This window comes from Nesoenas mayeri (assembly GCF_963082525.1).
Source record: "Nesoenas mayeri genome assembly, chromosome: 11".
NCBI lineage: Eukaryota > Metazoa > Chordata > Aves > Columbiformes > Columbidae > Nesoenas > Nesoenas mayeri.
In genome coordinates this window covers 19,679,489-19,696,878 of record NC_137563.1, presented here as the reverse complement: position 1 = coordinate 19,696,878, position 17,390 = coordinate 19,679,489, and the positions used below count along the sequence as shown (strand labels likewise).

At 45.4% G+C, this 17,390-nt stretch overlaps 1 protein-coding gene across 2 annotated transcripts in view; it reads right to left on the bottom strand.

Moving 5' to 3' along the window:
- NPTN (neuroplastin) overlaps positions 1 to 7,546 on the bottom strand; it is a 53,345-nt gene extending 45,799 nt beyond the window's left edge. For both annotated transcript variants that reach the window (XM_080351185.1, XM_080351186.1), the window contains exon 1: positions 7,338 to 7,546. In XM_080351185.1, coding sequence (XP_080207311.1) covers positions 7,338 to 7,425 — 88 coding nt within the window. In that variant the 5' untranslated portion in view covers positions 7,426 to 7,546. The remainder of the gene's footprint in view (positions 1 to 7,337) is intronic.
- Between the last annotated feature and the right edge of the window lie 9,844 nt (positions 7,547 to 17,390).

Below are 17,390 nucleotides of genomic sequence, written 5' to 3'. Positions count from 1 at the left end.
ACATGGCTGCTCAGGTCTACCAAACTTTAGGCATGCCTACCAGTGAGGATCCAAACGTTACAGATTTCCTCTTTCTCTTGCACAACACCGCAGCATGCACTTTGTTATTAAAGACTCAACTATGACATTTTATGAATTTTAAATTAAAAAAAAAAATAATAATTTTGGAAAAGACTAATTCTCCTGCAAAGGTCCTCAATATCTCAGTAATCGTATGCAAAGATTTTCCTTCTAGAACAGAATTTTTACAAGTTTTCTAGATTGAATATACAGATCTAAGAACTGCTTCCAGTTACATACTGTGATATGTTTTTCTCATTTCAAACTATACCCCAAAATGTGAATTAATATGTCATTACGCTTCTATAAAAATCATAGATATGCAACAGCATAAAATGTGAGAGTGGGAGTCAGCTGCTTGTAACCTTGGATGCTTAAAGCAAAGCAGAGAGAACAAAGCAATATTAAACTATCTGTACATACAGGTTAGAATACCTCAAGCAGATATTAACAACCAAAAGTACAATAAATGGAAATTCGCTGTCCTTGAAGATATATAGAATACAAAAATCAACAACATACTGCAAAACTGTATGCCATGGATCTTCTAACTGTTTGTTCTGACAGCCTGCGTAACAATGGCCATAACTTCACTGTACTGAGATTAAAAACAAAACCCAAACACACAAAAAGCCAACAAAAAAACAGAAACCAAACCCACCCATATCCAATTCTCCCAACGTCTTTGACAATCTCAGATCCTGTATCAAGGGACCTTCCTTCCCTTTCCAAGCTCTGGACCGTAATAGTTTCAGATTTTCCTCTAGCAAGAAAGCATCATGTAATATTTTGAACACTTATGTCAGTCATTACATACTATGTTTAGCATCAAGGAAAGACAAGAGCTTCTTAACATTACAATACTTGCAAGAATGTAACAAGACTAACAGAAACAATGCAGCTGAACTCCAATTTATAACTGCATTTAAACCAGTTTAGAATCGCCTAATTATTAGGAGTTTTGAATGAATATAATAGGAAGTAAAATACTTCTACATTCACAACCTGAACTTGCTAAAGTAGATTATCTTCATTAACTACCACAAAGCTTTTCTAACAAACTAGGCAAAAAAAAAAAAATCTAAGAGTGATCAGTCAAGATGGTATCTACTTGTTTTTTAAAAATACACTCAAGCATCTGTTTTTTTTCAAGCTCCTGCTGAATGCCTTCAGTGAATTATTGCAGCCTGCTCTGGGTCTGCCATGATGCCTGTTGAGAGCTTACCGCATTGCCAAAATCCTTGTCAAGCTCTTTTCTAGGCATTTAAGTTCAATTTCCTTCTTTTTTTTCATTTAAAATGTTCTTTATCAGTTTTATCAACTTCCCAGAATTATTTTTTTTTCCCACACCCACTTTTACTGCTGAAGTTTTGGACTGATTCTGTCTTTTCACACCTCCCCTTTCCTAGCCCATTATATTCCCCTTCCTCTTATTTTCTCATCTCTTCAATATGCATTTAGTTCAGGTTTTCAAGCACATACACAAGCTCTAGGAAGAGCCACAACGATCCCTACGTGCACCCACAGCCACCAATAATCCACAAAACACGGGAAATAGTAAATACCTTCGCTACTTACTTACACTAAATAGCACTTTCCCCTCAACAGATTCACTAATGTAACATTTTAAAATACTTAATGTAAAACAAGCCTATATGAATATAATACAATCTAAACCCACTTTTTTTCTTTATTCAATCCAGAACAGGATAAAAAAGTTTATCATTCTTTATTATAGCAGAGGCCCACAGCTTCTGACAACACATGATGAGGAACCCTTCACAGCTTCAAAAGTTATTGTCTTTTTTCTTGAATGAGTTTGCGTCAGTGTGTAAGCAGTGACTTCAACTACCTGGATGACCCAGATAAGCTTCAAGCTTATCAACAGAGCATGAATTTTTAAAAGTCTATGGTAGTTGTCTTACTAGGGGATAAATATTTTCAAGTTTTGACACAGATACATTCAATCCAGGTTGAAATGATATTTAGACTCAATCTCCTTCAACACCGAAGAGACCATGTAGTACAAGACATCAAAAAAGTGTTTAACTCATAGAGTGAAAATAAGTTTAACATATCAAGTCATGCAAATAACATTTCAGATAACTATAGCAATTTGAACAACTAGATATAATATTTTATACAGAACTTTGATAGCTCCAGAGTTAACTTTTAACAGCCACCCTCCTCCACCTTTATATAAGTCAGGTTTCATAATTCTAACTGGAATATGAAATTATGAAATACCCATAAAAACAGAGAAGGGTTTGGGGAAGGGAAGAAGAACAGACTTGTATTGCCTGCCTGTGGTTCAATAGTTTGCCCATGACAATCTGACCTCCTACTATAAAGTTAATAAAAGCCAAAGGTGACTCTAGAGGGGAAAGAACAGACACAGTTTCCCTAATTTAGCAAAGCTTTTAGCACTGCCCTATGTAAGAGCCTCATAACAAAACATAAAATTTCATTAATGTAGCTTGGCGTACCGTGTGTTTTTTCTGAAATAACAGCACAAGTAGATGGAAAACAGAATGAAATTAAGACATGATGGGTCTCTTAAGCTGAAATGATGAAACTGAAGCAAGCTGAAGTAGGGGTGGATGCTCGGCAAGATAAAATAGGTGATGCAAACAGGAATGCCATCTGCAAGACGCATCGAGTGATCCTTCCACTCCACTGAACCTTGGTCTGGTCCCAACTAGAAGTGTGTCTGGTTTTATACATCACACTCCAGAAAATGTGACTGCAGAAAATCCACAGAAAAGCCCCAAGAAGAGCAGGAAAATGAAACTTCCCAAGAGCAACCGTGACAATTAACCTGGACAAGTACAGCAAGTCATTGCTGATGAGAAGGTAACACCGTCCTCCACACTCTAAATTGCAAGGATAAAAAGAATACGACGATAGGAAAGCAGGTTTAGGTTTGATTTCCAGAAGATCTTTCCAGCTAATAGATATGCAGAAACAGTTTATCTAACTTTCAATCTTAACAGGTTCATCGGTGGGAGCTGCAGCACCTCCAGCACTTGTAGAAGAGTCTGAATGCTCGGGCTTTACCACCCAAGGATGAATCACAGGCTAGCACTGTCCTTTGCAATGCAAGTTTTTACAATTGCCTCCTCTCAAGTAGTACTTAGAGCAAATGAAACAGCTCATTGTGAAGGGGACAATGCGCCTCATTCATGAATTTAACGAGAAGTAGTCTTCAGACAGTAGTTGTGTTGTAAGGACAGTTAACACTCTCAGCATATTCATAATCTAAAAGCAGTTCCATTGAGTCACTCGCTTTGAACTGGGTGTCGACAGAATTAAAACTTATTTGAAACAACTAGCAGCTTATTGCCTCTTTACCTGTTAGCTGAGATCTCTCAGAATTCGGTGCAATTTTTGAGGATACGTACATTAGTCATATTGCTTGTTTTTAATTCTCCTATGCGGGAGTTGTAGGAGGAAGGAGAATGGCAATGGTGGGAAAGAGAACAGAACTTTGAACATTTTCCTCACTGCTCAGCCCACACTCTCGCTCCATAAATGCTGTATGAAACTGGTTTTTAGTTTTATGTGGGGACCATTAAAATTATGTCAGAATACAATCAGTGCAAAATGGATGAGAATCAGCAGTCAGAAATAGCACAACAAGCACAAAAGCAAGTTTTTTCACTTGCTCTTTTAAGAAGTTACTCTTTCCTGATTTTATGGTCATTTCTGTACTGGTTTCTGCCACCAGAAAAGCCACACTCCTTTTTTAGCCAGCTAGCTCTTTCTCATTCATCCAAGAAGAGGATGAAGAGAGCAGAACTTCACAAGCACCACCTAACTTAATTTGGTTTTATTCCCACTTAAGTCTAGCTTTGAATAATAACCCAAGCAATTTTAAAAACGCAGTTTTCAGTTTTTAATATGTGATGTTTAAGAACACCCTCCTCTACAGAACACGACTTGGTTCTGGATTTAAGCGCACTTTACCAGACCAAAGCTCTGAGAAGGGAAGAACTTGAAAAATTGCTAGCAATTCAACTCACACGTCAGTGTGCTGAACAAACACCCCGGATTTCATGGGGGCAGTCCAAGCATCTACTTTAGACAACAGTCAAATACAACCATGCTACTTTAACGTCAAACACTTCAAGGTGAAATTATTAGTACACTGAAGTCTTTACTTCTAAACAAGCAGCTGGAGAAACAGAGGTATTGCAAAGGTTAAAAAACAGCAACTGGAAAAGGCGTGTTATTCATCACCAAACAGCAAGTCAAGCACCATTCCATAAGGAGGAGGATGTTTGTTTTGAAGCACTGAAGTGATTTTCCAACAAACACCAGTTGGAAACTACAGGTTTAACATAGATCATCTTGACAGACTGGCTTTTTCCAGCTGTTCCTCCTCATGTTTCTTCATCTCCATTCTAACCCTCCTTTCTGCCACTTCATCTAAACTACGCTCTGGATACGAGTGATGAGCTAATGTGCACCAGAAATGCAGCCTTGAAGAACCTGACAAGTTTCTCAGAAGAATATTCAGGAAAAGTTAAATATCTGACATACAATTTTTTCTGTGATCTTTAGGTGCTTACGCAAGAGTTTAAAAGTAATCCATACAAGCGTCAAGAACCTACTTCCAGTTTTAGTAAATTTAAGTCTACAGTTGGGTTGGATTAAACATATTCTAAATTACTTTAATTCTGGAAAAATCACTGACAATTCAACAGTGATCTCGAAAAAGCTGCTTCCCACAGACTCAGGATTCCACTGGGCATTTTCTGTGCCAGGTGAGTGGTGACCTGCCCTGCAGTTTCAACAAGTTCGTTACCATTCCTTTATCATCCTAAACTCACATGGTGTTACTCTAGGTTCAACAAGTTCATCACCATTCCTTTATCATCCTAAACTCACATGGTGTTACTCTAGGCTCAACAAGTTCATTACCGTTCCTTTATCATCTTAAACTCGCATGGTGTTAATCTAGGTTCAACAAGTTCATTACCGTTCCATTATGACCATAAACTCACACGGTGTTACTATACGTTCAACAGCACATGGACTATCACCTTTTGCTCCATATCAATAATAAGTAACCTAATTCTTGCGCGTATACTTTGGGATCCTTCCGAATACCTTCAAAGCCCACACCTGTGTGTTAGATGTGTTTGTTTTTTTTTTAAAAAAAGAGTTGTCACTGACATCCTTGCACATGCCTGTTCAAACCACAACATCATTTTTTCTAATGACTTACAAGGAGTATACGCAATTCAGGAAATGGCTGTACCTATTCTTCATGCCAAAGCCAAAGAGGAATTGTTCCATTTCATTAAGCATCTCATTTGCCATTATTTGCTGCAAGAAAACAGTTCCTCTGTGGCAGGGACCACAGTCTTTAATTTTTTTTCCCTTCTGTTACAACAGCATTCAAATTGGGGTAAAAAAAACAAGAGCAGCAATAAACCTTATTCAGAAGAACCTCCACCTTTCACTTGGCTTCAAAGGGCTCTAACTCCTTTCCAAGAAAATTCACACTCGCCTGTGTAAACTCCTACAGCAGCAGAGACACTCAGAGCCTCCCTTGCCATTTAATTGCTTGGATGACCCTAGTAAATCAAATAAAAATTTAATGAGTTTTCATGACACATCTGGGGTCTGCAGTCTTAGATCTGCTACTGCTTGGTTACCTTCATGTCAGGTATGGAAGTCATGATTAAGACACAAAGAGGCTGAAGCCTTCCACCTATCCCAAAAATTTATTTCATTGTTGACCTCCAGACATATAACTACTGTCAAACACCAAATGTTTGCACTGCCTACCAGCTATTTGGAATTGTTATACCAGCTGCCAGCATTTGACACCTTGCTTGCTAACTCTGCACAGGAACAGCTTCAGGCACACAGCCCATTTAAACTGAAGTCAGAAGACCGCTCTCACCTCGCTTCATCCAAACACAAGGGGAAACACCCACGGCACAGGCAGATTAAGCCTGAGACGATGCTCAGATAGCACAGCTATCACATGAAGCAGACAGCACCTCTGCAACAGAGAACCAGACTCCACCACTGCTCAGCCCCACTAGCACATTCCTGCCAGGTCCCTCATTCCCACTGAACCCCCGTGGAATTTGCCCAGACCCTTTTAGGCTCCACAAGAAGTCCCTCACATTACAGAAAGCCCACAATTTCCATTCATCCAGCCTGGGTGTCAAAGCTGCTTCTGTTTGATTAACAGAGGCTCAGTTCTAGTTTCAGACTGCAAGATCTGCACATACTAGGACAATAATTGTGATCTGGGATCTTCAGGACGTTATTTCTTTCATATACATCTCTCCCACCATTGCTGAAAGCCTCATTTTTTTCTAGAGCAAGCAGCTGACATGCTGCAAGGCAAATTCACCTCGGTAGAAGGAAAGCGCTAGGACTGAATAATCTCTGCAGAGCAGAAAGGAAGAAGAGGGAAAGAGTGATGAAACGACAAAGCCTTGTGTGGGACTGGTATATTAGGAAGGCATCCCTTCCTATTAGGTAAATTTTCCCCATGCACATCAACGGCGAGCCAAGATCCCTGCCCTTCACAGCACTTACAGGCCAAAGCACCCCCGCCATCAGCTTCACCATGATGCTGCATAGGAAGCCGCCTGGGAAAGCCTGCGCTCGGGCACTCCTGGAGCGGGTAAAACCTGCCTTCCCCGCCACACGAGAAAACACACATTTTTAAAGCGCTGCAGGAACCTCCGTGGGAGCAGGAGGCTCACCCGGGGTCACTCCAGCCCCTCGGCCCCGCTTCGTTCTGCCACTAATTGTCATGCACTTGGCTGCAAACTCACAGGGAGGAGGCACTCCGCGCCACATTTAGCTCACGCTTTCCTTCACGGAAGAGAGAAGGGTGGGTTTTTTGGGGTTTTTTTTCCTTGTTCTTTTACGCTCCTATCAGAGGACCTCTTCAGTTGCTAAGGAACTACGGTTTTATTGCATTATAAATGATTTAAGGCAGCCCGGCAGATGCAGGTTCAGTAGGCGGGAGGAGATGTTCCATTTCACCGGCAGCCTCAGGAGAAGCTGGGGGGGGGACCCGCCGCGGCGCGGCCCTGTCAGCGCCCCCTCCCCTGAGGGAACCGAAAACACGGGGAGGGGGGGGTTCCCACAAAACCCTGGGTCGCGCCCCCCCCATCATGTCCAGGGGGTAGAGCACAGCGTACCCCCGCACCGCCTGACCCTCGTCCCCCGCCACAGCCACCCCCGAAACAACCAGCCGCCCCCACAGCCCCGCGCCCTCCCCTCCGCCCCGCCGCCCTCACCGTTCTGCGCCGCGGCGGGTCCCGGCAGGAGCGCGGCCGTCGCCAGCAGCAACGAGAAGGCGGCGGGGAGCGGCCCGGAGCGCGGCATCCTCCCGGAGGGGAGGCAGGAGGAGGAGGAGGAAGGGGGCGGCGGGGCGAGGCGGGCGGCGGCGGGAGCGAAGCGGCTCCGTCCTTCTCCGCCGACCTCCTACCGCAGCGCTGCGCCCGCTCTCGCGACGCCGCCGCCAACTCTCGCGAGATTTCAGCGGGGCGGAGGGAGCGGGACGGGGGGAGGACGGGGCGTGGTGCCGCCCGCCCCTCTCGGCCGCCATGTTGTCGTGAGGAGCGCTTACCCAAAACCTGGTGTTTTTACGTAACTAAAAACCTGGCACCTGACCCCAGCAGGGGCAAAGGACCGAGATACATCGGACGATGAATCCTTAATGTATAACACAGTCTCTTCCCGGAATATGTACTGATACGTGTATACTTACTGATACCCGTAGTTACAAGTTAATTCAGGGGCAAGAACTGAGAGACAGCAGACTGTGAATCCTTAATGTAAAACACAGTCTCTTCCCAAAATATATACTGATAGCTGTATACATAATGATACTTGTATTTACAAGTTAACTTAGGAGGATGAGTAGCCAAAGTATCAGGAATCCATATCTTAAATGGATTGATAAGTGTTCCCCTTTTTATGTATTACTTTATATAAACTGAGGCAGGGTCGGGTGGTCTGTAAACCCTGAAGTACCGACCAGTGGGGAACAGGGGGGGAAATTGCGGCCGGGATTTTGGGGGATATTAACAGGGGTTTTTTGCCCTATTATGTGTGCCGACCTTTAGGTACAACACATATTGTTGCAATATCGTTATTAAAAAGATTGCTTTGCTGAGAGATCCTGCCTGAGCCTGTTATATTTGCAGAATAGTTGTCTCCTACATTGTCCCCGTTCCCCCCATCAGCTTCGCGTCCGCACACATACAAAAGACCAAAATTACTTTAGACGCCATTTTATCAATCGCTGCTACTCATTTATATTAAACAAATAAAGCAGTTAATGTGTTTTTTCAAGCACCCTCTCCTTTTGGCACAAGTAAGAGTCCAAGGCCACAAGCAGCAAAGATTTTTCCCCAGGTCAGTGGGGGAGTTGGGGGCAGAAAGCACAAAAGCTCATTCCCGGTTCACTGGACCTGCCAAGCGTCACAGAAAACGTCCGATGCCGAGCTTTGGCCAGGCTTTCTCTTTATTTCCCTGTCTGTAAAACACACGTCCCAGGTCAGATCTGCTTCTTACGCTCCAGTTGCTTAGCACTGCACTGGTGAGCCCAGCCGGTGGTAAACTCAACGTGGTATTTAAGCCAGATTTCAGTTTGCTCAGGACAAGACAAACTGCTGGATCGCGCTGCTGAACGTGAGTCTGTTCTATCGCACACCCAAAGTGAGGAGATACAGGGGTTGCAGAAGACCATGGGGCGGACCAGCAAAGAAGGATGCTAGAGAAAAAAAGAAGGGGGGAGGGGGACAGAAAATCCTTGAAAACCAGATTTTCTGCAGACTCCTCTGTTTCCAACACAGATCTCTGCAGGCATTGGTGTCCCCACAATGGGGAGGACTGGCTCATCCTGGTTATTCTTAGCCGATCGTTTGCAAACCCAGGCCTTTTATTGTTGGCTTGACTCAAAGACTGAAAAGGGAGATCAAACACACCTTTTCCATTAAAACCCTGCTCCTTGCTTGAAGCCAGGGAAATCGCTGCTCAAGCACTTCAGGACTTGGATGACAGTCTTCACGGGGCTGAGAAACGTTTGGGCATGTACAGGTGCTGTACATAATCCCAGCCGCCCCTAACTCCCCAAGGATGCCGCGGTGCTCGATTTGATGTGCATTGGATATTCCACTGTGCCGTGTATCCTGCGCCGAAGAATTTCCATGGTGCATTTCCATGACTCACTATTCATGCCAGCTGAATCATCTGTGACTCTACTATTTGTTTTCTTGCCATGGTGCAGAAACATCCTTTTTCCCCACCTCTCTGTGGAACAGTTCAAACAGTAGCACTTGCAAACCAAAAGGAACAGGCAAAAAAAATGAAGGTTTCACACAGCCGTGTCCTTCTTTCCGCACTTTGCATGGTGTTTTGCCTGCTGAATGTTAGCTCCAGAGGACTTCGCTGTAGCTCTCCCTTTTGCAAACACCCACTCGGTATTAGGCCTTACCTACACTCGAATGTTTTCCAAGTTTGGAACTAGTTAGCGCTGTGCTTGCCTCTGAGCATGGTTTGTATCTGCACAGTAATACTTGTTTCGTAACCATGGCAGCTCACAGTGACTCATGCTGCCAGAGGCCTGGGCCAAAGTTAGCAGAAGGCTTTTTTTTCCCCTCTGTAACCAGCTCAGCACGCTGTTGTTTTGCTAGATCTTCTCCCCACAATTGCATAACTCCCCCGTCAGGTTCACATTCCTCTGGCTCTGTCCTGGGGCAGCCCCGGGACACCCGCTTACGCTGGTTTCGCTTTGCGGGAGCGTGGGGCTGCGGCTGCCGGGGTTTCCCTCGGAGGCTTCGGTCGGAGATGGTTACCCAGAGCGGTTAACGAAGGTGCTGCGGTGCTGCACACACTCAGCTACCTGTGGGTTTGTGGTTGGCACAGACGTGCTGTGAACATACGACGCAAGAAACCAAAGCAGAAGATTGCCACGGCCAGAAGAGAATTGTGCTGACGGGCCAAATCTGTTGCCTTCAAGAGTCTTTTGGAGTTCCTACAGATCCCTAATATAGCAAGATCTATTTTTGCCCTAGTCAGGTATCCAGCCATGTTTAGCATCAGGTAAAAAGCTGGTTTTTTACCACACTAGAGCATATCCTCTTACAAGAGGTTCCTCTTGTTGTGGAGGAAAATAGGATTCACCAGCACTGGATCCAGCACAGCAGCTTGATAGTAAGGAAATTGTTTCTGACAAAGGCAGGCTGAGTTTTGTGGCGGGTGCTTGTGTGGGTATGGCGATTCCCGACCCCCTGAGTGGCAGGGGAACTCAGACGTGTCAACAACGCTTCCAAATACAGTAACTCAAAATCCCTGTGTTTCCCTTTCAGTCAAGACCCAGCTTCTTTTTGCCTGGGGTGTCTCAATTGTTACTCTCTGGCTATTCCTCAGTATAACAGAACATCTTGGATTTGAAACAAGCAAAAAAGAAGAAAAAAAACCAAACCATCAGCAGCAAATTGAGGAAAGAGTTTCAATTCTTGTAGCATTGCAGAGCAGCAAAGAGACTTTTGCTGTATGATCTTTGAGTATGTCTTCTTGCAGCCGGAAGTGTTTAAGGCATCCCTGTTATTTCAATGTAGTTATTGATACGCTTTGGCGCTCGAAGAAAGCTTTGCCCCTAGAAGTCTCTCCTGCCATCACCTTCTTTTGAATCTATTATTGGCAAGTTGAAAATGTAAGATAGAGCATGAAACATTAGCTGATGTGTATCAGTGAAACTCAGCTATTGCAGCTGTTCTCAGGGCTGAGAAATGCTGAATAACAGCAGTTAATGCTTTGAGGGCGACATGCTAGAAAAAACCCAGATCCACATCCAGCAGCCTCGTCCACAGACGCACGCACACGGTGTGCCGGCAAACCAGAATACCTCCACACTGGAAAACTGCATTGTTAAGTGTGCAATCAAAAGATAATGCGCTGTGTTTGTTTTGTGCATGCAGGGGGAGAGGTGAATGAGCAAACACAATGCAATGTATACGTGTATATACATTATATAAGGCTGCCAGCCCTTGGCAGTCATTGCAGAGGTGTACTGGAGGTAAAGCATTCTAAAAGGTAGCTCTGGCCTTTGGGTTATACACATCATTAATGTTATTTTAATCGCCCCAATGGCACAATGGTGGGTGGGGAACATCATTAACGCAATCAGATACTGAGTGGAGCCACCAGACAGAGGTGACACCCATCCCAGCAAGTCACCAGTCAGTCATCCTAAATAGCCAGAGAAAGATTGAACTGAAAAAGTTGGAAGAACAAGAGGCAAAAGAAAAGCTCATAAAATCATAAAGTAATGTGCTCTGAGGTATGAGAGGCAAAGAGAAAGCTGCTGAAGTTATGGAGAAATGGGCTTTCTGAGGAAAAGAGGAAAGAGCCCAGGGTAGTAATGAGGAGACAATATAGATGTGCTTTCTTATTTTGCAGAAAGCTCAGCCCCACTGGGTGATGGCAGTTTGGTTATATCGAGTGATCTCCCATCCTCCCACGTGTTCAAATGTTCCTGTCAGAACTGGTCAAAATGTTTTAACTGACTTTTTTTCCCTCTGAGAAGAAATATCTTTTTAAGCAAAACGAACATTGTGACAGAAAGGGTAATTATGGTCAGAATGATCTGCAATGTAGACAAAGAGTCCAATGGAAATATCAGCATATTTGATTTCATCTTTGTACTAACAAAAAGAACACCTGAAGGTTGTCTAACCTTATTTCTTTTACAGAAAAAGAGCAAGAAAAGACAAAAATAAAGTGCTTTTTTCCTGTCTCTGACCCAACTCTAAAGTTCTTTCTCTCAGTTGCAGATCTTTCATCCAGCTCAGCCACACAGCAATGTTTTTCTCTACCCATTTTTTTCAGAGAACTGGGTCTAATAGCTTAGTCTCCAGTTACAGACACACAAGAGCTCTTCCCTGACCTCATTATCCCAAGGAAAGGGATATCGTTATCCTCCTGTTCTCATTAGGAGCAGCTCCAGGATGCACGGGTGCTATGCTACTCCCCAACTCTGTTCCACATGCTGTAGGTCCCAACCAGAGGCCTTTGAAAAGGCACAAAGGGAAAAAGCTGAACACCTGGAGCAACTGGCAGGATGCAAAGGTGGAGTTGTGGGTGATGCCATCAGAAGTAGACAGCAGGTGGCACCCATGGATTACACAGGGCTTGCTCAGGGTGAGCGCAAGCCAGGCTGGGCAATGCCTAAAGCTCGGGTTTAGCTTTGTCTCCTGGAAAAGCAGAGAAATGGATTATTTTAATTGCATGCAGGGACATCTCTGTGTCCTAGGACTATTCCCCACAAGGCACTCAGGCTATTTCGATCACATTTTGTTAGCCTAGGGGCTAGGCTTGGCTTTGGTCAAGGGCTGCCCACAGCAAGCAGAGCTGTTGTGCCAAGACCATTAAGGGACAGGGAAAGAAGGGGGACACTGGGGCTGACAGGAAAGGACCAGCCCCAAGGTACCTGGGCAAGGAAAGCAGGAGGCAGCCAGGGTCAGCCAAGAGTCCAAATCATCAGGTACATTCACAGCAATAAGATCAAGCTGAGAAATCAATCTACAGGGCAGGATCAATCCTGGTGAGGGCAACCAGGGTCAGACACAGCTAGATGAGTCCTAAGCAGGTCCAAGGTGATAAAACAGACCTGAGTTCACACTAAGAAATCAGCCTGGATCAGGATTTAGATCAACAGGGCTCATAGCTAGATACACATGTAGCTGGGGCTGAACTAGAGACCAGCACCCCAGGGGCACAGCTCAAATGAAGACTGAGTGTCCTGGGCTGAGCTTAAATGGGTTCCCAAGCCCATGGGTGGGAGTCCCAGGTGGGACTGCTCAGGGCTATCAGTGCCCCCAGGACTTGTCACCTGGGGTCACCTTGCTCAAGTGATAGAAGAGCTTGTGCTGTCCCCAAAATGCTGCACACTGTGTTTTATTAATACATCATTTTTATTAAGGTTTTTTAAGCATACATATTTTAATGAATACACCGAGGGACACCTCAGTGAGCCACACGGCCCCTCACCTCCTCCTCAGGGCTGCATTTGGCTGTGCTACCCTGGCCTTCTGCTCTTCCCTCCTGGGCTCGTGGTTCCCAGTCCCAGCTCCTCCATGACGTGAGTCTCTTCCTAAAGGAGCACCCACATACGGGTGTCACTGCGGGGGTGCTTAAGCCTGGTTTTGGGGGGGCTGGAGGCAGCCCAGTGACCCAGACATCGATGACAGCTGTGTTATTGCAGCTTTGCATCGACCGCACTCCTCTCGCTGCCTCCCCCTGGGTCCCGGCCATGCACAGCCAACCAGGCGGAAACGCCAATACGTTGGACTAAATGCCGATGATTAAAATGAAATGAAGATGATCAGGCTTGGATCATTGAGGGGGACGACAGAGGGAATAGCCTAGTCAGGAGTTCGTTATCCAGCTGATAAACAACAGCTCGTGGCAGCATGGATCACTCATGATGGTGGGCAGTGGGAGACCATACGTGTCGTGTGTGCTGGTTATCGCATTATATGTGACATTTATCTATTTTTAGCATCCCCTACAGGTCAGCTTTTACCAGGTAAAACAAAATTAAAGGTATTAAGCAGCCTTTACAGTATGGTAAATGATACAATTAGCTCAGCTCAGCCTATTTTCCTAATCCTATGTGATGCAGGTCAGATTAGATGTGGGTTTTTCTAACCTTAATGGCTCTCTTGGCTTCCTCTGGTCAGGACTTTCGAGATGGAGCTTTTTGTGCTGGCCTAGGAGGCATTTATTTTAGCCAGTGATGCCATGGCTTAATAAAAGCAATTTGATGAAATGTGACACTCCCTTTTCCCTTCCGACTATGACACCTAAAATAAATACCAGTCCTATGAGAGAATTGGGTCCAGCCATGTGGGCACTAATAGGCTTTAATGGCCTTGAGCAGCTTCACCTGAGACCCCCACCCACACACCCTCTGCCCATCGCTCCATATAAGCTCAGAGCCAGGAGGTTACTCTTGGTTTGAGCTGGGGTGAGTCTGTTCTAACTTGGGCTTTCAGGTTGTGTTAATCAGGGCTATGTTATGTTAAGGCCTGGAAATAGGCTAGACTTGGAGAACTCTGGGTTTCTGTGGAGGTTTTAGGCTTTGTTTGTGTTGGGGATAATTATCTGGACTTCAGGCTTTTTTGCACCTTTAAGAAACAGAAGTTTGAGGGGAAGCTGCACTGAAAAGGGCTTGGGAAGAGCTTCTAGATGCAAATGCAAAAAGAAAAGCAATTTCTGAGCAGAGGAATTTTTAATCGATAGAAGAAAATGAACAATGGGGGGTAGCAGTGAGTGACCGTGGGCTCAGCTGAATATCTTCAGTATCTCACCTACAAAAAGCTCAGAGGAGTTGTCAATAGGGGAGGTTTAATTGATGGCAAACATTATGGCTGGTACAGAATTAGAGACACTCCAGACTGAGCAGGGAGGACTTTTATAGCAGTGAACAGATGAGTGTTGTGAAAGATGACTATGATTCTTTGGGCATTTCTGGGTTAGATTGCAGTAAAATTGCAGCAAAAAGCAATTTTGCTTTAATCAACTATATAACAAAGCCCCGACATAGTAAAGAGCAGAAGGCATCAGAAGATAGGAAATTGTCAGCATTGCTGGAGCTGAAAGATAAGATTGTACTCCTTACAGCTAGGCTAAAAGAAGATAAATTATCCATAGGGGCAACTCTGAAAGAAAATAATGGACAATTAAAGTTGTTTGAATTACAGTTTTGGGGAAGCATGGGGGGGGGAAAAAAAGCTGGTTTTGGTGGAAAGTTTGAAACCTTCATGTGTGCTTTTAGAAAGCAGAACTAGTTTGGGGGAAGAAAAAGATATAAAATAGGCACAGCAACCCCTAAAGAAGAGCAAGGGATGTGTTAAGAAGGGACCTTAGAGAGCGATGCTGAGCCTGAGGGATGTGTGCATGGAAAGGGAACTGCTCTGAGCTTGCCAGCAGCGAGAGGCAGATCTGGGGAAGCCTGAAGAGTGATGGGAAGGCTGGAAATCTCATCTCTGGAGGTCCTTGCCAGCTGTCCTGGCTGGTTTGCCTCTCAGAGCCCGTGGGCGGTGGAGGATGGTTGTGTTCCAGCAAGGCTGGGCTGCTGGGAGCAGAGGTGGGTGCTTGTACAGCATCTCTTCACCCTCCCTCCCTTCCCCAGGGTCTTCAGCACACAGTGTTGTGCCCTGGGATGCCAGTGGGCTTTGGGAAAGGTTCCCAGACTTCAGATAGACCTTGGTCCTGAGGCCTTGTGGTCTCTAGAAAAAGCCGATGAGGAGGGTGCAGAGGTATGTGGTTATTTCAGGTTTCTGCTGACATCTGCCCTTCTTTGGGCTCGATTTAAGCACAGTGCAAACAAACCACAGGCTAAAGGTTAAAAAAAGAAGGCTGCTAGAGGAGTGTGTCTGTGTGAGTTCAAATAACTGTCCTGAAGCCACCTGTGTGTCTGATGGGGCTTGTGCTGTGGGGCAAGGTGGTCCATGCTGCAAACCTCCCCTGAGGCCCATCAAGCTGCTGCAAAAGTGTGGGGGAAGGAATAGCTGATCTTCAGTTTGTTGTGACAATATCTTTGCCTGGCTTTGTGAGTGGGAATCTCCTTGTGGGACTGTGCCTAAGCAGGTGACAGGATATTTGGGAGAGATTCGGTGTATCCCGTGCTGCAAGATCCCTTAAAAAGCTGATGGTTCCTCTTGCCATCCCACCAACCACCTGTTGAGGGGGCCCAGCTCCAAACAGATGGCAGTGGGGAGGACTGCGATGGGGATGATGGTGCGAACATGGCATCTTGTGCATGATACGTTTGACACGTTGCCATGGGGCAGCTGCAATTTATAAGCCTGAAGCATCAGATATAGACAAGCTTCATGGTGACTTCTGCAATTGCTGTATTCCTTTCCTTGCTGGCAGCTGCCTTGGAGGAAGAGAAGAATGAGGAGGAGGATGGTGATGGTGCTGAGATGGAGGAGCTGCTTTGGGAAGGGCTTTTCTTGGAAAAGGCTCTGTTCTGTGCAGCACAGGGTGGGCTCCAAAAATGTGTGGGAGAGTCTGGAAATGTGGTACACTAGAGCTTGGCTTCCTGACATCAGCTACTCCGGCAGCAGCAGTGTGGGGGTTATTCCCTCTGAAGGCTTCATTTTTCTTTGGATCATGCCTTTCCCACTGCTGTAATAACTCCTCCTCCCCCCATGACCTCTTGGGACCACTATGGCACAGATGATGGTGAGGATGGAGCAGCCGATGGGCAGCTGGGACATGCTGCAGTGTGTTGCTCTGAATACTTCTGCTAAATTTTTACCCAAGCTGGTAGGAACCAAACCACCCCTTAGGCTTTGACCTCATTTCAGGCTTAGGTAAAGTTTGCTAGTATGTTCCTGGGGAGAAGAAGGACAGCCAGCAACGTGATCAGCACTTAAGCTGCCCTAGAAAACCGGGCTTAAAAGGGATATTTGGTGTGTCTAACAGCAGGGACACCGATGGCATCATGGTTCCTTTACTTTAGGGTTGCTGCTGTGCTGTGGAGGATTTTGCTGGAGCGCTGGGGATGCTGCGCAGGAGAGATCTGGGCTGTGTGTCTGTCTGCAGGCTCCGACTTAGGAGCTGGTGCAGCAGTTGGTGAGGAATGACTGGGTGGTGGAAGCTGCCAAGCGATCCCAGCTGTGCAAGGCTCTGCCAGGTCCTGTGTGGGCTCTGGGGGGCATCCCCCAGGCAGGAGAGGGACTAATATGTAATTAATATGTAATGCAGCCTCAGGTTCCCCACTGGTTAGATCAAATTAGCCCCATGGCTGATTATGGTTATATTTTGTGGGGGAATAGCATAACACTTTGCATTAGCTCAGTCACGCCCTGCTATAAGGCTTAGCCAACTTCACATACCATGTAATTGTAAATAGAAGCGTTGAGTCAACTAGGAACAGTTTCCTTTAAGACTGTGCAGCTTTTGGGCAAACCTGGTGCTTGCACGCACATGAACTGTGCGCAGCACGTATCCTTTGCAGCGTATCTTGTGAGTACCTAATGGCCCAGGCAAATCTCTTTTCTCTGTGTGGTTTGTTCTTCACCGGTGCCCGATCTTTTGAAGTTCTGCATGGCTGGGCTGCAGTGTCGCTGCTTTCCTTAGGACGTGGTGATCCCGTCCTGTGGTGCCGCGGCTCCGCTTTGGCACTGCCTGGGTATTTATTCTGCTTGATTTCCCTTGTGCACGCACTTGAGGTTGGCTGTGCTGTTGCTGTTCTGCCTGCATGGAGTTTGCTTATTGTTGTGATGTGGGTTTTTGAATTTATTAAAGAAAACACCTTAAGAAAAGGC